Genomic DNA, 21,856 nt, shown 5'->3' with positions numbered 1-21,856 from the left:
GAACCAATGAATACCTATTAATTTGTTTGTTGGAGGGGTCTTTAGAATTGGTGAGTTGTGGACTGGGGCATTGATTCACTAGTCCTTTCCTGTATGTCTCTTTCAAAAACTCCTAAGTCCACAGAGCTGACTGTTAGTTCCATTTAAGGCACCTCTCTCGGGTCTTTGGCCCTTCTGTGACAAGAGCAGCTTGGGGCCAGAAAGTGAAATAAGAAAGTCTGCACAGGCTTTTTGTTTAGTTCAGCTGACATTTTCATAGCAAGACTTTCTCAAGAAGAGTGTGTTCTGGGGCGCCGTGCTGGGTCAGTATAGAGTATGTGATTCCTCATCTTGGGGTCGTGACTTTGAGCCCCACACTTGGCGTAGAGATGACTTTAAAAAAAAAAATTCTTTAGGTTCTGGTATATCTGGAATATCATGGATTGGCCCTCTGAGGGCCTGTGAACTAGTTCAGTAGCATGTGGTCCCTCCCGCATTCCCAAATGGAGAGTCCTGAAATCCCTTTTCCTGTTGCAGACACGTGAAAGGAATTGTGTTAGTGGCCCTGGCTGATGGCACCCTTGCAATCTTTCACAGAGGAGTTGGTGAGTTGTTATGAATATATGATGTGCCCAGTTTGTTGCTTTACAAAATCATTTCCTAGCAGATTGGCCTGTGTTTTAAAGAAATGATACCTAATAAGAGAAGAAATAAAGCTTTAGGGCGCCTGGGTGGCTCAGTTGGTTAAGCAACTGCCTTTGGCTCAGGTGCTGATCCCGGAGTGCCAGGATTGAGTCCCGTATTGGGCTCCCAGCTCCACGGGGAGTCTGCTTTTTCCTCTGACCTTCTCCCCTCTCGTGCTCTCTCTCACTTGTCTCTCTCTCAAATAAATAAAATCTAAAAAAAAAAAAAAGTGAAAATAAAAGTTTAAACTGAACACTAACAGTATATGACTTCAGTAGATAGTGAGTGCACGTGTTTATTATTTCAGGATACTTTGGCATAATGTGAGATGGGGGCACTGGTTTCTCGTTCATACACTTCTTCAGTTAGGAGACATTTAATGAGAGGGAAGGTTGGCATTTTTGTTGTTCAGTATTTTTTTTAAGATTTTATTTATTTATTTGACAGATAGTAGGCAGAGAGGCAGGCAGAGAGCCCAATGTGGGGCTCGGCCTCAGGACCCTGAGATCATGACCTGAGCCAAAGGCAGAGGCTTTAACCCACTGCGCCACCCAGGCGCCCTTGTTGCTCAACATTTTTAAGATAATTTGCATCCATTAAAAAGTTTTTAATTGGATATGGTTTAGTCATTTTTGTGTCCTATTATTTTTATTCTTCCTCTTTAAAACCAGTGTATTTATCATCTACAGATGGGAGGGGTGGTCAAGGTCCAAAAATGTGCCTTGAGTTAAAAGGGAACTAGAGAAGTGAGCATATGACACTTCCTAACTCCTTGATACATATATCAGCCAAAAATTATCATTCATTTCCTACCTGCTAGATTGCTAGAGCAGGAAAATATTCCATAAACATAGATACACTAAATTTGGATTTTTAGCAAGTCTCCTATGTTTTTGGGCTTAGAAAAATAAAAAGTAGATGATGACTAGGTGTCTTGGTAACTGGTACCTAGAGATTGCTGCTTAATGACTCGATATCATCAGAGGTGGGGGGCTCCCTTTTACCTTGTTTAGACCCTTTGTAGACTCTCTGAGCTTAATCCTCACAGCAATTTATGAAGAAGTTTCTGTTGTCATCCTCATTTTATAGATGAAACTGGAGGCACAGGTTTTCAGTCACTTCGTGGTCAGTCATCTAATAAGTACAAAAGCCTAGAAAAAATGTGGTAATAAATGTTTTGGGGGGCGCCTGGGTGGCTCAGTGGGTTAAAGCCTCTGCCTTTGGCTCGGGTCGTGATCCCAGGGTCCGGGGATCGAGCCCCGCGTCAGGCTCTCTGCTCGCCTGCTTCCTCCTCTGCTTCCTTCCTCATCTCTGTCTGTCAAATAAATAAATAAAATCTTTTAATAAATAAATAAGTAAATGTTTTGGCAAGTGAACCCAAAATTATATTGAAGAACAGACAAAAGGCATAATAAGTATAAATGTAAAGTTCTACGTTGGGGTTCAGAAGAGTAAAAAGGGGGCAACATGTCTGAAGAATGAGAAGTACCTAAAGGTCGACCCCAAACTTAATACAGGTTACTGAACACCTTCAGCCTCCTAGAACCTTGTGTCCAGAACAGGACTGGTGATCACCCTGCTCTGCTGCGGTAGACTGACAGCATGTTAAATGAACAAAGTAGAGTTAGGATGAAGGGTCTGCAAACTGTAATACATACAGAGCACATCCCAAGAGTGCTTCATTTTGAGAGGAGAAAACATAGGGCAGGAATGAAGTGGGCCTGAGTTCTTCTGTGCCCATTGCGCAAAGCTACAGACTGATGGGCGATGACATTCTAAGATCAACTAGTTAGGTGTGGGGAGTATTTTTCGGACGGTTACAGCTTTTGGAAAATGGAACAGCCGCTTTGTGAGGCAGTACGTTTTCTTTCACTGAAATTGTTCAAGCAGACTCTACAAAAGCAAGCTTTCAGTGGCTGATTCCCATTTGTATTTCTGCTATCAGAGGTTATTGGGTGTGTAATTCCTGAAGTGTTAGTATTATTAGCAATGTGTTGTCCTTAACATTTACAATATAAATCAAAATGCAAGTGAGAGAGAGAGAGAGAGAGAGAAAGATTATCCAGAAAATAATACTAAGTCCATTCTGATTCTTAAACTGTTATTACAAACGGATAACTGGTATCTGATTTATCACATCACTGCGAGTGAGTGTGGAAATCCAGGCCACGGGTGACTCATTGGACATCTTCCCCAACTGTGCAGTAAGTAGACAGAAGGAGAGAATTCAGTCTCCGCAAAGAAAAGATAAACTATGCGGTATTTTGCAGTGATCACCTATAATTGTATTAATGCACCCAAATACAATGTTTCTTATGTTAAAATAGAGTGAAAGGTGATATGCATTAACTAATAATTTGCTTCTTATTTTAAAGATGGACAGTGGGATTTGTCCAACTATCACCTGTTAGACCTTGGGCGGCCTCACCATTCCGTCCGGTGTATGGCTGTGGTACATGACAAAGTCTGGTGTGGCTATAGGAACAAAGTCTATGTGGTTCAGCCGAAGGCTATGAAAATAGAGGTAAGTTAACCTATACTTTCTTTAGTTACTGAATTTGCCTTTTCTGAAGACTATAGTTATATTTAACTTCTTTAGAAACTGTTTTCTGAGTCTAAAGGGCACATCAATGATGGATTGGAGAACAGCTTTTTTTTTTTTTAAGATTTTTAAATTTTATTTTTTGGAGAGAGAGAGCTGGGGGGAGGAGCAGAGGGAGAGAAAGAAGCAGATTCCCTGCTGAGCAGGGAGCCCAATGTGGGGCTCCATCCCCAAGATCCTGGCATCGTGACCTGAGCCGAAGGCAGCCGCTTAACTGACTGAGCCACAGGTGCCCCTGGGTGACAGCTTTCTGTGTTACTTCACCTCTCTTGCCACTTTTGACTATGGTGGGAAATGGTTTTTTTGGTTTTTTTTTTGTTGTTGTTGCTTTTAAGGAAGGAGGATGCACACATGAATATTTAAATGTGTGTCTGAATATCCATAGATGTAACGCGTGTATTATTGGGATTCTTGGTTCTTGATATGTGTACTTACGCTTGGGTTTTTTGTGGAAGGAGGTTTCCCCTGTCTCTGTCACTCCATGTGGATCTAGGAAAATTCATACCTGTGTCAGAGACTGAGAAATAAGATTGCAATTGGCAACTTGTTTTAAAAATAAAAACCTCTTAGCATTGCTCTCTTAAAAGTTTTGCCGCAATATACAAATTCATTCTAATTGTTAAAGAAAAAGGTCAAAAAAAATTTAAGGTAAAAGGCCTTATCCCTTTTTTCCAAATCTAGTTCCTGCATGCAGAGATACACACACAGAGCAATGTAGGTTCCTTTTTGTTTAATTCTAAATAGGCTTTTACTTCATGCGTTGCTCTGCAGCAATACAAAATCCCGAGATCAAATTCAGGCTTTTTGTTGAACACTGTTACAGAGTCTGGATATGCCAGTGTTACTTTGGTAAGTTGATACCCTGCACAGTGCCCAAGTCCAGCATCCTGAAGCTGTTTGTTCTGTCTTTTGTTCCACAGTCTGGGATAAAAGCATTTGTATATGTCAGAGTCATCCTATTTAGTAAATACTATTTACGCGCCTCTTCTAATACATGGTCTGCCAGATTGCTGTGTAAATTAGCACAGCTTTTAAACATGAACTCCTGTTTAATCAAAATAACATTGTGATTGAACAATCTTTCCTAGAAATCTTTTGACGCGCACCCCAGGAAGGAGAGCCAGGTGCGGCAGCTTGCGTGGGTGGGGGACGGTGTGTGGGTCTCCATTCGTTTGGATTCCACACTTCGTCTCTATCATGCACACACTTACCAGCACCTACAGGATGTGGACATTGAGCCTTATGTAAGCAAAATGTTAGGTAAGCTTCCAAAGCATTCTATCTATGTCAGTTGAAGAAAATGTTTTATTTTTAAATGGTCTCAAATGCTAGGTAGAACGAATGAATAAGTTGCCTCAGGACTGGTGAGCTCTTATCACTCGAAGCGTCAGGCAGATGCTCCGTGTACCCTGTGGCTCTTGACAGAAATTTGCGATCATTTTTGACTCCTCTCTTATTCCGCACACCTAATCCATCACTAGGAGCTGTCAAGTCTGTCTCCAAAAATATCTTAAATTAGTTACTTCTTTATCTCTACCATTATCCCTGTAGGCCAGGCCACCATCCTTACCCTGCTAGATAACCGTGAAGCTCTTAACCGGTCTCTGTGTTTCCACTGCAGTCTGTTCGCTGCATAGTAACCAAGGTGCCAGTACCACCGTGACATACTTACGTAACACCAGCCACTTTTAGAATATTCCTACCTTAGGTGAGGTGACATTTTGTGACAACACCAGAAGAACTGGTCCAGGGGCCTGGACCACTCTCCTCACTCACTCTGTCTGCTCACACTGACCTGAGCTCACCAGGTTCCTTCCCACTTCGGGCTCCTCATATGTGTTATATCCTCTGCCAGAGAAGTTCTTCTTGGTCCCTTTTTACTTGGTTTTCAGGCTGAAACTTACGTGTCACCTGGAGAATAGACCTTGCCTGATTTCCCAATTTGATAAAGGTCCTCTCGTGCTTTCTCTTCATGGGCTTATTACTGTGGTTGCATCAATAATATTTGATTCTAGCTTGTTGTCTTTCTTGCCACAAAGACCAGAAGACCCACAAAGAACTGGGACCATCTCTGGCATATTCCATCCTATATCCTTAGTTTCTAATCTAGCACTCTGAGTATTAGGAATGTCATAAATGCAAACTAATTTTAGGAATATACTTTTCTTTAAAGACTATTTTAGAGAGAGAGCGAGAGAGCGTGCACAAGCGGGGAGGGGTTAGATGAGGAGGGAGAAAGAGAAAGAATCTAATACAGACTCTACACTGAGCACAAAGCCCAGTGGGGGGCTCGATCCCAGGACTGCAAGATCATGACCTCAGATGAAACCAGGAGTCCGGTGCTTAACCAACAGCCACCCAGGCCCCCCAATTTCAGGAATATATTTTGACCATAGCTTAAAGATCTCTAGCTTAGACTGAATGGTAATTAAGGCTTCTAACACTGTCTGTGATCATATTCTCAGTTATTGTAAGTAGAATTTGTGAGTAAGTAAATGTTATTTGTCTTAAATGTATGATTATCTGTTTAAGAATTTTTCTTTCAAGACTCAGAAAATAAAATCTGTTGTTAAAAGTTCCTTTCAAATAAAAAAAATGCATCTGTTCTCCCTAAATTACATGCCTGTGATACCCTAAGATTTCAAAATTGCTCTAGAATCAAAATGTGTAAATAAGGAAAGACTGTAAGTTCTTTTAAAGATTGTTTTTATCTATGCAAATAAATTTAAGGCAAAGTAGAACTCTCTCTTTTGGCTTATAAAAACAAAGGACCTTGGGTTTTCCAATCTGGCAAACTCTGTTTTTTTTTTTGTTTGTTTGTTTTGTTTTGTTTTGGGTTTGGTTTGGCAGCTCCTTAATTAAATCTTGTGTCATACCTCTTGATTAACAGTATTTTTTTTCTGAATGATAATGTAATGTCAGCCACTTGTAGAATTTTCTTTTTCCATTAACAGTGAGTTATCAGACAGGTGATAAAGCCCAATGAAAGTTTGCTTTGATATGCACCTTTAGGAAACATCCAACTAGCTCTGATCACATTTATTCTGTCTTGTATTAATCTAGCCATTCTAAGGGATTTGGAGCTTAAGACATCATCTGTTCTAGTTTCTCAATAAAGATTTTTTCCCACCCACTGTACAGGTACTGGAAAACTGGGCTTCTCTTTTGTGAGGATCACAGCTCTTATGGTGTCTTGCAATCGTTTGTGGGTGGGGACAGGAAACGGTGTCATCATCTCCATCCCACTGACAGAAAGTAAGTATATTTTTAGCTGACTGTCACAGTGCAGACAGAAGAGTTGCAGGGTGTAGTTGTGTCCAGAATTCAGGCAAAGGGAATGATTTTGGTATTAGCAAATCTATGGTAATCCAGGAACTCAGCTGATGACAAAGACCTAACTGTTGTTTCTTCATTACTTCTACAAAACGTATACATTTTAGTGAATTAATAATGTCTGTCGGGACCAACCTTTATAACTAAAAATGTTCCATTGTGGGAGGCTTTTCTTCGAAATTCAGGGATCACAGTCCTATTTCATTATTTAAATAAAGGCTGACATCTGGCTTTCTTAAGGGTTAGTACATCAATGTCCAGAAACAGGGCCTAGAATCATTCTGGTTCTTCACATCCCTCTGGCAGTTACTATAGGATATTCCACTTGACTTATTTGAGGTTTTGAAAATGTGGGAAAAGTTTCTTAGGTTAGCAAGTGCTTGTGATGCTGGAGACAAACATTCTCTCCTGTATGTGAGAAGGATGTGAACAAAATGTACATTGTATGTTTTTTACATTATGTTTCATTATTGTTATTTTTGTGAACAAAGTGTACATTGTATGTTCTTCATGTTATGTTCCATTACATTGATTATTCATCAAATAAGCATTTTTGTGTTACAGAATTCATGGGCCGGGAATGGTTTGAAAACAAGTGCCATAAGTCCAGAAAATAAGTTGATAATTAGATAAAATAATTCTGAGGAATTGCCTGCCTTTCTTCAGGGAGAAGGGGAGATGCTTGGAAGGTGGTCTGTCTGGAGCCTTTGAAGAACCCAAGTTCTTAATCCCAACTGTCTTTTGTGCAATTACTTATAAATCTGCATGAGTTCATCTCCCTTCTTTATAAAAGAGAATTCCATTTTAGCATAGCTATTTGAACCCGATTTCTTTTTTTTTTCTCTTTATTTTTTGAAAGATTTTATTTATTCATTTGACAGAGATCACAAGTAGGCAGAGAGGAAGGAAAGCAGGTTCCCTGCTGAGCAGAGAGCCTGACACGGGGCTCAATCCCAGGACCCTGAGATCATGACCTGAGCTGAAGGCAAAGGCCTTAACCCACTGAGCCACCCAGGCGCCCCTGAACCTGATTTCTTAAAGAAAAGGGGGAAATATTCGCATTTAGGAAATGCTCCCTGTTAAGTTCTTATTCTCTGAAATCGCTTTATAATTAAGAAAAGCAAAATCACAGTGATCAAATCAAATAGTCCTTTTTGAGCAGAGATGGTCTACAGAAGCTTTGGTAAGAACTTTCCATGTTACTTGGTATCACACCAAGTTGGATTCTGTTACTGTAGTGAGGAGCTTAGAGCGCCAAGCTAGCAGATAGAAGAGAAGCTGTGAGAGTGGAGGCTCATGGTAGTGCTCGTCCCCCCTGCCATGCACCTCTCCATGTCCCTTTCCTCCTCTCTCACTGTAGCCGTAATCCTCCACCAGGGACGCTTACTGGGGCTGAGGGGTAAGTGCAGATCCTGAACCCAGCTCTTCTTCCTGGCTTCTCATGCCCACCAGGAGGCTGTCCTCCGGCTCTAGATGCCCTCTTGAATGTTCCTCAGTGCCATCCTCTCACAATCACTGCATCGCAGCAGGCGTTCTCTGTTGGTTTTATTTTTTAACGTTTGTTCCACGGCCACCAAACTACTGCTCAGCAGCTTCATGTATTTATCATCTTTCGTTGCAGCTGAACTTTCTTCCAGACTTTGTTTTCCTTCCAGTAAAAACACGACGCATCTCTTAAAACTGCCATTAATCTCCATTGTTTACTCTTATTACCAACCATGTTTCTTTCATTCACTTACTGGCCCATGGAATGGGGATGTTTTGTGAGTCTGGTTGTTCTACAGTAATGCAGCAAGCCCTCAGTCTGGTGTAGATAAAAGCTACTCTGTTAGAGTGGCTGCATCCTCTTAAACACAGCTTCTTAACACCCGCTCAAGGGAGATATTCTTACCACAGGGAGGAAAATCAGAAAATAAAAGTATGAAATTTTTATTTAATAATATACCCATTTACTTTAAACTGTATAACTGGTTAGTTTTCTAAAATGGGGATTTTAAAAATACATAAAAATAAAGCAGACATACCCAAGATTCAAATTTGGTTTTTTAAAACTAAGTTTGTTTTTGTTTTAATTAACAGATGTGTTTAAAAAGTAAGTGTAGTTATTGCTAGACTGGCAAAATCCCCTGCTCCATTTACTGAGGTACTTAAAAATAACTAGCATGCTATGTTACCTTTTTTTTTTCCCAGCTTTGTCTTGAGTTGGCATTGCTGCCATTGTTTTTACCTCAACTGGCTGTAGCTTTTAGATACTATCATAAGGATTAACCAGTAACATCCTACACCATTGCTGCTTCCAGCGGGAAAATGTTTGGTGTTCGGTTTTTCTGTTGCAGCGAATAAAACCTCAGGAGCACCAGGAAATCGTCCAGGCAGTGTAATCCGCGTGTATGGTGATGAAAACAGCGATAAAGTGACTCCGGGGACATTTATACCTTATTGTTCGATGGCACATGCACAGCTTTGCTTCCATGGGCACCGGGATGCTGTGAAATTCTTTGTGGCAGTCCCAGGTGAGTTAGATTATTCTGTCAAGAGGTTGCATATAACTGTCTCTCCTCTAACCCTTGGTTCCACTACCTAGTCTAATGCTAAGAACTGGCATTACAAATAATTCCAGTGTAATATACGAAAAGTTATAACAGAGGCATAGATAAAGCACTGTAGGGATATTTCAATGAAATTGTTTTGGAATCTCTCTTCTCTCCCCGAGAACAAACTTGTTGATTTTTATTTAAGAGACTTGCTCGCTTTTAAAAAGTGGTGGTACTGTTTTGTCACCACAGAATATCAGAAACGATCATGGCCTAATAAAGGAGATGGTAGACAGAAGCCCCTCTCGTCAAGGTCATATACAGGAAGCGAAGGAGACCGTGGTTTGGTGCCTTTCTCTGTTGTGGCAAAGGGCAGCAGACTAGGAGTCCCCGCCTCGCCACTTGCCTAGTTATCTTGAGCAAGTCACTTCACTTCTGAGACTCGTCCTCATTTCCTAAGTGGACATGACTAATCTCTGCTTTGCTGACCTCATTTTTGTGAAAATTAACTAAAGTACTTTGGAACTATATAGCACCATCTAGATGAAAGGTGCCAGTGGTGCTGTCCAGGGGAAAATGTTCTGTCCATTAGGAATACTAAACTGGGGGCACCTGGGTGGCTCAGTGGGTTAAAGCCTCTGCCTTCGGCTCAGGTCATGATGCCAGGGTCCTGGGATCGAGCCCCACATCGGGCTCTCTGCTCCCCAGGGAGCCTGCTTCCTCCCCTCTCTCTCTCTGCCTGCCTCTCTGCCTACTTGTGATCTCTCTCTCTCTGTCAAATGAATAAAATCTTTAAAAAAAGAAAAAGAATATTAAACTGATGTGACTGACTGTGTGCAAGCAGGACCCACATTTTGAATTATTTTCCTTCTTGAGACATAAGTTTTGGAGCTCTACAAAGTTCAACTCTAACACCACACCAGCTGCATGACATTGGACATGATAGTGTTTCAGTGTGTTAGGGTTCTTCAGAGAAGCAGAACCAATAGGTATAAGAGAGAACAAGTGATTGATTTAATTTAAGGAATTGGCTCATGTGATTCTGGGGACTGGCAGGTCTGAAATCTGCAGGGAGTCCAGCAGGCTGGAGACCCAGGAAAGAGTTGATGTTGCAGCTGGAGTCCAGAGCATTCCTTCTTCCTCGGGGGACCTTTTTCTCTGAAGGTCTTTAGCTGATTGGATGAGGCCCACCGACATTATAGAGAATCATCTGCTTTACTCTTGTCCACTGATATAAGTGTGAATTATATCTAAAAAAACACCTTCACAGCAATACCCTAGACTGGAGTTTGGCCACAGGTCTGCGCACCAGAGCCTAGTCAGAATGGCACATAAACTTAACCGTTGTCTTCATTTTCCTGAGGGTGTTCCAAAGATGAAATGATTCAGTGTGCAGAGCTGGCACCTGGTACCCTAACCAGTTACTCAGTATTCTTAACAACATGGTAATGAGCTTCCTGAAATATACACCTTGTATATTTACATAGTCATTTCCTTAGGATAAATTCCTAAAAATGGAATTGCTGATAGCAGTATCTTTTTGCTTTTGTGAAAAAAGAGTCCTAGAATCCCTTTTGAGTCTTCTTTGTATTCCTCTAGTCCCAACCTATTCCCCTTTTCCTCTCCATCTGTTACCACAGTCCTAAAACTGACAGGTATCCTGCCCATGTTTTTATATTTTTACATTTGAAAAAATCTATAAACAATGTGTAGTCTTTTTTTTTCTATTTTTGAACTTAGTTATGTTGCATATATATTCTTCAACTTCTCATTTTTTTTAGAAGATTTTATTTATTTGACAGACACAGATCACAAGTAGGCAGAGAGACGGGTGGAGAGAGAGGAAGGGAAGCAGGCTCCCTGCTGAGCAGAGAGCCCGATGCAGGGCTCGATCCCAGGACCCTGGGATCATGACCTGAGCTGAAGGCAGAGGCTTTAACCCACTGAGTCATCCAGGCGCCCCTCTTTTTTTTTTTTTTAATTAATATTTATACCTAAAAATCTAGTTCATTTAACTATGCATATTAAAGGTTTTCAAACCATTTCAAGCAAGTATTCTACCTTAGAACTTAAATTTAGAATAAATGGCACATTTGCTAGTAATTTTATTTGAGTAAGCTAAATTATAAATAAGATGCAATTTTCTTAAATATGAGAGGAATACCATGGATTCAAAATACATTTAAATATTAATTATGAATATCCGAACTCATAGGGCTTGCATTGAAGACCTTATCTCTTTTACAAATGCACATGTACCCTTTCCTCTGCCCCTCAGGTTAAAAAGATGTAGATTGTAATAGTCTGAAGCAGGCAGTGAAGATCAGCCTGGCCATACACAGATCTCATAATGGGTCTTGGACCCATTCCTGCTTTGGTACAAAATGGCTCTACTTAGATTTTCAAATTGGGTTCTTAAGACTTTTATAGATATTTTCAGATCATGTAGAGGCTTCTGGCATCCCCAGTACTTTGGTTGTACCAGAATATATTTACCTTTTTGTTCAACTTTCTGAAAATATTCAGAGAAAACGAGTCTTCCCACCCTAGTCTGATAAGTAACATCCACTTCTGTTTTTGCACAAACAGGTCAAGTTGTCAGCCCACAAACTGGCAGCAGTGGCACAGATCTAACAGGTGACAAGGCAGGGCCATCTACACAGGAGCCCGGCAGCCAGGCGCCCCTGAAGTCTATGCTCGTCATCAGTGGAGGAGAGGGCTACATTGACTTCCGAATGGGTAAGACATGGATTCTGGGAGCTCAGTCTCCACTTGTGTCCTGTAACTTGAATTTTCACTCATAGTAAACAAGAAACTACTCTGATAACAGATTTCTAAGAGGTTTTCTTTCAATTCTTTACTTGCAAAAGGAGTTTATAGTTCCCCTTTCTCCTTCTTTCTTTCTTTTTCAGTTTCTTTTCATACCACAATGTATTTGTTTGAAGGAGCATTCAAAAATAGCAGGGTTTGGGGTGCCTGGCTGGCTCAAAAGAGCATGCAGCTCTTGATCTTGGGGTTGTGGGTTCGAGCCACCCACCCCGTAGTGGGTGTAGAGATTACTTTAAAAAAAAAAAAAAAAAGGAATAGATAAAGCAGTATGATGGGGAATTAGTAACTAATAGCATGTAGGGAAAGGAGGGCTGACCATTTACTCAGAGATAAAGACTATCAGAACAGAAGAGGGAGATCTGGAGGGAGAGAGAGGAATTTGATGTTGGGCATCACCTTGATGAAGAACATGGAAGCTGGGAGTTGTCAAGGTGGAAGATGGCCACTGGGCTTTGGGTTATAAAGATTTTATGTCTCCGGTTACCTGGGTGGCTCAGATGGTTGAGTGTCTGCCTTTGGCTCAGGTCATGATCCCAGGATCCTGGGATTGAGTCCTGCATGGGGCTCCCTGCTCATCGGGGAGTCTGCTTCTCACCCCCACCTCCCTCCCCCTGCTTGTGCTCTCTCACTTTCTGTCAAATAATTAAAAATAAAATCTTAAAAAAATATATTTTATATCTCAGAAGGGAGGGATTTGGAGACCATTTGTATCCAGTGGTACTAAAAACCACAAGGGTTGATGAGCTTACCCAAGGAGAGTGTGCAGGGGCTAAAAGAAGAGGTTCTAGGATAGAGAACCCTGTATTATTATTCCATTTTAAAGAACTATTAGAGCCTATGAAAGAATCTGAGAAAGAATGGCCAGAGGGGGACCACAAAAGCAGAGATCTGAGGTTTGATGTTTGGGAAAGTGTAGTGCTTTGTCAACTTTAAGAGACTATGATGTAAATTTACTTATTTGCTGTAAATAAAGGGATCCTTGGATGTGCTTGAAATCACAATGATTCAGAAAGTTCCTAAACATAAGGGTTTAGAGAATGTAATGTTGTAGACTGGTGACTTATCCTTTATACGTTATAAGTTCTGTAAGAAAGTAGAATGAAATTTAGGGCCCTGTAAAGGACAGTGGGCCACATAAATTAGTATAAATCAGAATATCTGATGCAAAAGACTTACACGTTTTTAAGGGGAGATGTTAATGTGAAGTTTAGGAATTGATTAATTCTGGTGATGTCAACGGGAATGAAGTTAGTTTAAAATATTTTAAGTAGGGGTGCCTGGGTGGCTCATTGGGTTAAAGCCTCTGCCTTCAGCTCAGGTCATGATCCCAGGGTCCTGGGATCCAGCCCCATATGGGGCTCTCTGCTCAGCAGGGAGCCTGCTTCCTCCTCTCTCTCTGCCTGCCTCTCTGCCTACTTGTGATCTCTGTCTGTCCAAAAAATAAATAAAGTCTTAAAAAAAAAAAACATTTTAAGTAATTGACTATTGGTGCAGAATTCCTTGATAGAAAGGGACTCCATGTAGCTGGAGTGATTAGGGCCACTTTTCCTTGGAGGGCAACACGGCAGTTAGAACCATACTGAAGACTATGTTATTAAAATCTCTCTGATTTTTCCATGTCCACTAGAAATTCCTTTCATTGTGGAGCCTGGTGGAAACAGCATAAAAATTGCTTAACCACATTAGTCAGTATCTCTAGTTAATCCAGCCTAAAAAGCAGACTTGTCTTAAAGTATAGGTTAATTCTTAAAAAAAAAAAAAAGAAAAGCATAGGTTAATTCTAATATGTATATATGCTTTTTTAAAAAGTGAATTTGGGGGGCACCTGGGTGGCTCAGTGGGTTAAAGCCTCTGCCTTCGGCTCAGGTCATGGTCTCGGAGTCCTGGGATCGAGCCCCACATCGGGCTCTCTGCTCGGCAGAGAGCCTGCTTCCTCCTCTCTCTCTGCCTGCGTCTCTGCCTACTTGTGATCTCTGTCTGTCAAATAAATAAATAAACAAAATCTTTAAAAATAAATAAATAAATAAATAAATTCATTAAAAAAAAAAAAGTGAATTTGGTCTTTTTTTATTCCATTTCCACTTCCTGTAATAGTTTAACAATGAAAAATTGATCCCAACAATCCCATGTTTTTTGGGTTTTATTTTGTTTTTAATTCTAGTGTAGTTACTTCCAGTGTTGTAAAAGTTTCAGGTATATGGTAGTGACTCAGCACTTCCATATGTCACCCATGCCCCTCACAGCAGGTGTGCTCTTCATCCCCTCCACCTGTTCACCACCAGTCTTCTAGTTTAGTGGTTTAATTAAGTAGGATGTAGAACCCTAGGAAATAGTGATTCTAAACAGCAGAACCTTCAAAACAAAACAACTCAAATACCAACAACTTTTGATCTCGGCCAACTAATTTGTCATTACCTTTGTAATTTTTTATTTTTTTGAATGATTTTTATTTATTCATTTTGGTGGGGAGGGGTAGAGGGAGAGAGAGAATCTTAAGTAGGCTTCCACCCTGGGCATGGGGCTGGTCTCACCACCCTGAGATTTTGATCTCAGCTGAAATCAAGAGTCGGATACTTAACTGACTGAGCCACCCAAGCGCCCCTCATTGTAATTTTTTTTAAATTTAAAAACCAAACTCAGTTTTTCACATTCTTTGATTTTGTCTTGAGTCTTCGAGACCATGTTCTACTGCACAGTTTGACATTGCTATGAAAGGGCCACAGGGTTAGGGAGAGAGAGTTTGGCCTACAGAGAAAAGTACCAACTTTTCTTTTCTTTAATCAATAGGTTTAATAACTGATTAGATGCAAATGACGACAAGAAAATTAATAAGCTAGAGAAAGATAGAAGAAAATATGCAGATAAGTTTTACAAATAACTAAATATTAAAATATATAAAGGAAAAACTGAGTAATGTTCATACTTTAATATGCCTAAAAAGAATAAAAAACCAAAGACTACAGAGATTAAGAAAATACGATCAGGAAAACCTAAAAGCTAAGTGACTACGCACAAACAATATCCAAAACTGCTGAATTCATTTTGTAAAGAATTCTTTTCACAAAGCAGGTCTCAATAAATGTTGAAGAATTACAGAGTAGATACTGTTTTCACAGGGAAATTGATCTCTAATCATATATTTTTTAGGGTATATTCATTTTTTTAAAAATTACCATCTAATGTATTATTTGTGTAAGGGCTACAGGGCAGTGATTGATCAGCTTTATAGAACACCCAGGGCTCATTACAACACATTCCGTCCCCAGTGTCCATCACCCAGTTATCCCATCTCCCCGCCCCCCTCCCCTCTAATAACCCTCTGTTTGTTTCCTAAGATTAAGGATCTCTTATGGTTTGTCTCCCTCTCTGGTTTTGTCTTATTTCATTTTTTTCTTCTCTTCTCCTATGATCCTCTGTCTTGTTTCTTAAATTCCACATATCATTGAGATAATACAATAATTGTCTTTTTCCAGTTGACTTATCTCGCTTATTACCGTAATACCCTCGAGTTCCATCCACATCGTTGCAAATGGCAAGATTTCTTTCTTGCGGGCGCCTGGGTGGCTCAGTGGGTTAAGCCTCTGCCTTCAGCTCAGGTCTTGATCCCAGGGTCCTGGGATCGAGTCCCGAGTCGGGCTCTCTGCACAGCGGGGAGCCTGCTCCCCCGCCTCTCTGCCTATCTCTCTGCCTACTTGTGATCTCTCTCTCTGTGTGTCAAATAAATGAATAAAATCTTAAAAAAAAATTTTTTTTTTAATTTCTTTCTTGCTTGTGTGCTTTTTTTGGTGGCTGAGTAGTATTCTATTGTGTATATGTATATATATACACCACATCTTCTCTGTCCATTTGTATGTCAGTGGATGTCAGTGGGCTCTTTACGTAGTTTGGCTATTGTGGACATTGCTGCTATAAACATTCGGGTGCATGTGCCCCTTCGGATCACTACATTTGTATCTTTGGGGTAAATACCCAGTAGTGCACTTGCTGGGTTGTAAGGTAGTTCTATTTTCAACTTTTTGAGGAACCTCCATACTGTTTTCCAGAGTGGCTGCACCAGCCTGCATTCCCACCAACAGTGTAGGAGGGTTCCCCTTTCTCTGCATCCTCGCCAACACCTGTCGTTTGCTGACTTGTTAATTTTAGCCAATCTGACTGGTGTGAGGTGGTATCTCATTGTGGTTTTGATTTGTATTTCCCTGATGCCGAGTGATGTTGAGTACTCTTTCATGTGTCTCTTGACAAGTGCCAACTTTCAAGTTTTTTCTCTGCCACTGTTTCTAGTTGACATTACCAATGATTTCTTTTGCCCAGCTGAAATTCAGGTGAGACACACGGCAAAACTAGCAGATCAGCAGGGTATCTTTGCCCCTTGGTGTATATGTGTGCTGTATGTGTGTATAAGTATGTAGGATTTTTTTTTTTAAGATTTTATTTATTTATTTGGGATGCCTGGGTGGCTCAGTTAGTTGGTTGGACGACTGCCTTCGGCTCAGGTCATGATCCTGGATTCCCGGGATCAAGTCCCACATCGGGCTCCCAGCTCCATGGGGAGTCTGCTTCTCTCTCTGACCTTCTCCTCGCTCGTGCTCTCTCTCACTGTCTCTCTCTCAAATAAATAAATATTTAAAAAAAAAAAAAGATTTTATTTATTTATTTGATGGAGAGACCACAAGAAAGGGAACACAGACAAGGAGAGTGGGAGAGGAAGAAGCAGGCTTCCTGCTAAGCAGGGAGTCCAATGCAGGTCTCGATCCCAGGATCCTGGGATCATGACCTGAGCTGAAGGCAGACGCCTAACAGCTGAGCTGCAGGCACCCCAGTATGTAGGATTCTGCTGAAGAATCCGTCCCATGAGGCCAGTTGTCACTAAGTTCTGTCAGAATAACCCTGTTCTGCATCACAAAACCGGGGATGCACCTTGTAGAGAGGAGTGTGGTTTGCTTTCACTGGGCCTTGGAGAGCAGTATGTTTGACCAGGACCTCATTTATCCAGTTGACTCAACTATTTCTAGAAGAACCTATAGCCTGTCTGTGGTTTTGGCCTCATTTCTTCATCTCCACCATACACCATTAATTCATAATCTGTCCTAATCTTGAAAGTCATGGGAAGAAAAAACTTAGTATAGGGGGACCTGGCTGGCTTAGTCAGTGGAGCATGTGACTTTTGATCTCGGGGTGGCGAGCTTGAGTGCCACATTGTGTGAGATTACTTAAAAATAAAATCTTGGGGTGCCTAGGTAGCTCAGTGGGTTAAGTCCCTGTCTTCATCTCAGGTCATGATCTCGGGTTTCTGGGATCAAGCTGCTCAGCAGGGAGCCTGCTTCCCCTACAACCCCACCTGCTTCTCTGCCTACTTGTGATTTCTGTCAAATAAAAATAAATAAAATCTTAAAAAAATAAAATAAAATCTTAAAAAACAAAAAACTCAGTATATTGAGTGATAAATCTGCCACTCCTTGCGCTGGAGGGAGTCAGTTTCTATTTCCATGTGACTCTCTGGGTTATCTCTGATTGGAGAGCTTTACTGTCACTGACAACAACCACAAGTTGTTTGGGTTTAGCTAGTTCGTGGGTGCATGGGCTCTGTCTCCACACTTCCATGCTTATAGGCCTATCTCGTCTCACTTCTCAGTTTGACATAAATGAGGGAAGACTGTCCATTTGGATGAACATGGGGTTGGACAGCTTTGCGTTCTTCACTTTTCATTTCTGTTAACCTCAGTATGCAGACACACTGGGATAAGTTTCTAATGTCGTGCAGTAAGCTTGCTTTTATAAATGTAATCTGAAGAATGAATTAACCCTTTCAGAAGTTGGGCAAGTGAAGGTTCTGACTCCTGGCATTTCTTGGACCGTGTTCTCTGCCATGGGCGTCGGCCAAGCTTTGTGTGTCCTGTTTGCAGACTAACCATGCAGACTAACCGACGACATAACTGGCTGTCGGCCTGTGTACTCTATGCTCAGCCTAACTTGAGCTCCTGTCACCATCCCCCAGGTGATGAAGGTGGAGAATCAGAACTTCTTGGAGAGGATCTTCCACTTGAACCTTCTGTCGCCAAAGCAGAAAGGAGTCACCTGATCGTGTGGCAAGTGATGTACGGCAGTGAGTGAGCCCGTCAAAAGGTGGAGACGGGGCAGCTGTCTCTTCTGCATGGTTTCATTTCCCTTTGCCCCTTTATTTAATGCTCTTTTTGTGAAAGAAGTTTCACCACATACTGTGTGAGCATTTTCCCCTGTTAACTTTACATTACAGAGCCTGTCCTACCATAACAATGCGGGAGCGAGCTGTGTCGCTGCGCCACTGTTCTAGGCAACTGCAGCGCGTTAGGAACAAATCAAAGAATGTTTCCTCGAGGCCAGCTGGTGACTTATAGAGAGCAATCCAGTGTGGTTCACTCTGCCACGGTTCACATCACTCACTTTGTTTGATGGGGTCACTTTTTAGCTGTCACTAATAATGGAATTAATGGGAACACTTGATAAGTGAAATTGTACCATTAAGTACAATACTAAAGTTTTCCCCAATGTATCATAAAATTGACACAAACTAGGATCAGATGGATTATCAGGATTTCTCTAAATGTCCCAGGGGGCTAAAAGCTAACTGTAAATTACTTTCACTTTCACTTTCAAATCTGACAAATCTTGTTTATATGGTATATAAAACCTTGTTTTCATTAGATTTGGGGGGATTTTATATTAAAGAAATTAAGACTACACTATTTAAATAAAAGTTTCCTGTTTCTGACTTATTAGAGCTCTAATGTTTATGAGGCCTGCTCTCTGAATATTCTGATTATTATTATTTTTTGAGACTAGTCTCACTCATTTTCATACTGACATGTCTGAAACATTTATTATTTATAAGGCTCAGAAGATCGCTTCAACAATGGGAGAATTTTTTTTTAATTTTATTTTAAAGGAAATTGTGTTTTGGGTTCCTCTCTCACCATCCTGTGAATGGTGGTGGTTTGTTGACTTTCTTTTTCCATGTAAAAATTCACCTGTTGACCATTTGTTCTCGTACTGGTCTTACCAGTGAGTTAGAACAAAGCTGCAGTAGTGATAGAGTGGCCTATGAACCGAATAAGGGATTCGGTGAGAAACAGTATTTTCTTTTGTTCTGTGTAAAATTACAGAACAGCGAGCACTTGATATTTTGTATGTAAATGCCACCTTTAAGCTCTTGTGCTCTTTTGAGATTAAAATGCCATCTTCAAAGAGGAAAACTACGAAGGGAAAGAAGACAAAGCCAAGATACCAGAGTAAAAGCTGACATGTTCATCTTCTTGCATGGACCCCGCTTAAAAAACCAAGTCTGGGTTTAACTGATTTTCTTGTTTCGTAAGTTTTTCAAAAACCATTATGCTGCAGTTTTTCCCTCTCCAGCTTCTTGAAAATGTGTGATTTACCATTTCTTGAAGCAAAACTAAATATAAACTTAAGTGTTATTTTTTAAATCTAAGCCTGTTGAAGAAAGACCCCCAGTTTTCAGAACGACGTCTTGAAGGAAAAGTAAGCAAACACAGGCCTGAGACCGTGTACGTGTTCTTAACGTGCCAGGGATTTGTTCTTTCTGAATGTCATGCGACTTAGTTATAAAAAGTATGCCACTGTCCTTCAAGCATCTACAGAGTCAGCTGGATCATAAATACGTGGGATTTAATGAGCTGGAGGAGGCCTTTGGATCCGTTTGGCCACATGTGTCTCTAAGCACATCGTGTACTCAGTAAAGTTGTGGCCACTTTAGATGGCCTGAAGGGAAAGCGCCTTTGGTGAAAGCTGTACTAAAAGGATAATTTTTTGCTTGAGTTACTCAGTCACTTCTTTTCAAGGCATCAAAACTTGGGCCACTTATCCGTGACTTAGAAGCTATGTTTTTAATTTAAATCTGAGCCATTTTTGGCAATACCTAAAAACAAACAAAAAGCCCACAATTTTAAACATTTTCAGGGAATGTTGTATAAATTCACAAAAAGGAGACACCAAAGTGCTTGGGAATATTAGTCCCAAGAAGTAAGCATCCCAGAGTCAGACCCCATTTGCTCTTCAGTCTCTTACCGTGTTTCAATGACCAAATGTAATCTGGGAAATGAGGAGTTAAAGATGAAAGATGGAGACATGTTACAATGGTTCAGACTGGTCTTTTTGAACTTACTGGCTTTAACATAAGGAATATAGGGGTGCGGCTATTTCACTTAAAGCAGTCAGATTATCTGTCGCCCTGTTAATTCAGGGACTAGAGAGAGTACAGAAATTACTGTATGAGTTATTTTAAGGGCTTGTCCTTATATTTTTAATTTCATTTAAATATTTTCTACAGATTGCTTTTCTTCCCCCTTTTCCCCAGTAATAGGCTTATATTCTTGTAATGTTCACTTTGGTCAGGGTGGTAACATTCACTTCAATAACCAAAATGTAAGCTTCTCGAAAGCAGCAAAATGGTGGGAATAAACTGCCTGTACCTACCAACTCAAGGACAGAGAAGAGTCTCGAATCCCTTGGGTTGGTCTCTCCATGTAAAAAAATATAGAATGCCCCTGGTTGGAAGAAATAAGGGATACCCGAGAACGTTCTCGTTTTGTTATGCTCGGGTTATGTATAAGGTCGACCCGTGTGAAACTGCCGATGCACAACCGTTGCCGATGTCCAAAAATGTCAGTTTCCTGTACGCCAACCTAACACTCACTATGAAATGCAGGTTGAAATCCCCGTGAGGCAGTGGGAGAATATTCTTGAAGAACACCGTTTTGAGAGTGTTTTTCTCCAACCTGTGTGGATCTGAATTTTTTAAATAGGAACGAAATATCTTAGTAGATGCAGCTTGTTGAGAGTGTAAAACATTTTGAGCACAAAGTATGCAGCACATAACTTTTCAAATTAAGTGTGTTTGCATAGAGAAGATTAAAATACATTCTCTCAGTTGCTGTATTGTTCATTTTTTGTAAAGGTCTAACTAAATTTGAGAATAGACCCTTTAACATAGGCTGCCTTAGTAACGAAACAAAGCAAAACAGTTGTCTCATAATATTAACTGTCCTAAAGAATGTGCGTCTTTCTTGCAAATGCTGTGGAACTGAATATTTATTTCCTTGTGAGTATTATGATCGTTACCAAAGGACTCAAGCAGATTTAGGGCTCTTCTTAATTGATCATGTTGAGAAAGGGACTCATTTGGCCCCAGTTTATAACATGGGAAGAGCGGAGAAGAGAGAATTAAATGTGGGAATCATAAATGCTTTTCTAACAGGGTTATGCTATTTTGTAACACTAAATGTCTTTTTCTTTCTCTTAAAAAATTAAGTTTTTATTATTAATTTTGTCGTACATTTCTCAATATATTTGAATATATTTTAACCATTTTATGTTCTGAATTTGTTTTTTGTCCTAGACATTTTATCCAGGCTTTTCCTGGCCTCTATAATCTGAAAAATGGGTTCTAGAATGTCCCACTTGTTGTCTCTTAGAGGCTGAGGCTTCATTTCTATGAGCAAAAAGCTCAATTAGCAATGTAGTTATTTCAGTATTTATTTCTATTATGGAACCCCTGGGGTTCGGAATGTAACTTTGTACATGAAAAATATATATAAATATGTATATGAAACATGTATGAGGCCCAGTGTATTTTGTTTTGGTTTTGCCTTTCCTAGGGGCCTGAACTTGGTTTTTGTTCAACAGTCTATTAATCTTCCCCCGTCAAACACGGCAGGCATTTCTGAGGGCAAGGATGGTCAGCATTCGGCACTGGTGAAGGTGAGCAGTGGGGAATACATGAAGAACATGTCTGCCTGGTTCACATGTTCAAATGAGATATGAGTAATAGACAATAGGGCTTTCTAGAAATGTGGGCATGCTGAGTAACAACCCACATATGATACAGGGCATACCAGTTGCC

At 40.5% G+C, this 21,856-nt stretch overlaps 1 protein-coding gene across 5 annotated transcripts in view; it reads left to right on the top strand.

Moving 5' to 3' along the window:
• SPAG9 (sperm associated antigen 9) overlaps positions 1-21,569 on the top strand; it is a 139,247-nt gene extending 117,678 nt beyond the window's left edge. For 3 of the 5 annotated variants that reach the window (XM_059378820.1, XM_059378824.1, XM_059378822.1), the window contains 8 exons: positions 517-584; positions 3,039-3,187; positions 4,354-4,525; positions 6,407-6,520; positions 7,959-7,997; positions 8,935-9,111; positions 11,722-11,871; positions 17,957-21,569. In XM_059378820.1, coding sequence (XP_059234803.1) covers positions 517-584; positions 3,039-3,187; positions 4,354-4,525; positions 6,407-6,520; positions 7,959-7,997; positions 8,935-9,111; positions 11,722-11,871; positions 17,957-18,072 — 985 coding nt within the window. In that variant the 3' untranslated portion in view covers positions 18,073-21,569. The remainder of the gene's footprint in view (positions 1-516; positions 585-3,038; positions 3,188-4,353; positions 4,526-6,406; positions 6,521-7,958; positions 7,998-8,934; positions 9,112-11,721; positions 11,872-17,956) is intronic. The other 2 variants (XM_059378821.1, XM_059378823.1) reach the window with 1 other exon arrangement.
• Positions 21,570-21,856: the final 287 nt, after the last annotated feature.

The sequence above is a fragment of the Mustela nigripes genome, chromosome 16 (genome assembly GCF_022355385.1).
Source record: "Mustela nigripes isolate SB6536 chromosome 16, MUSNIG.SB6536, whole genome shotgun sequence".
Classification (NCBI taxonomy): Eukaryota; Metazoa; Chordata; class Mammalia; order Carnivora; family Mustelidae; genus Mustela; species Mustela nigripes.
The sequence above is the reverse complement of the archived record's forward strand: the minus strand, read 5'-3'. Positions and strand labels throughout refer to the sequence as shown.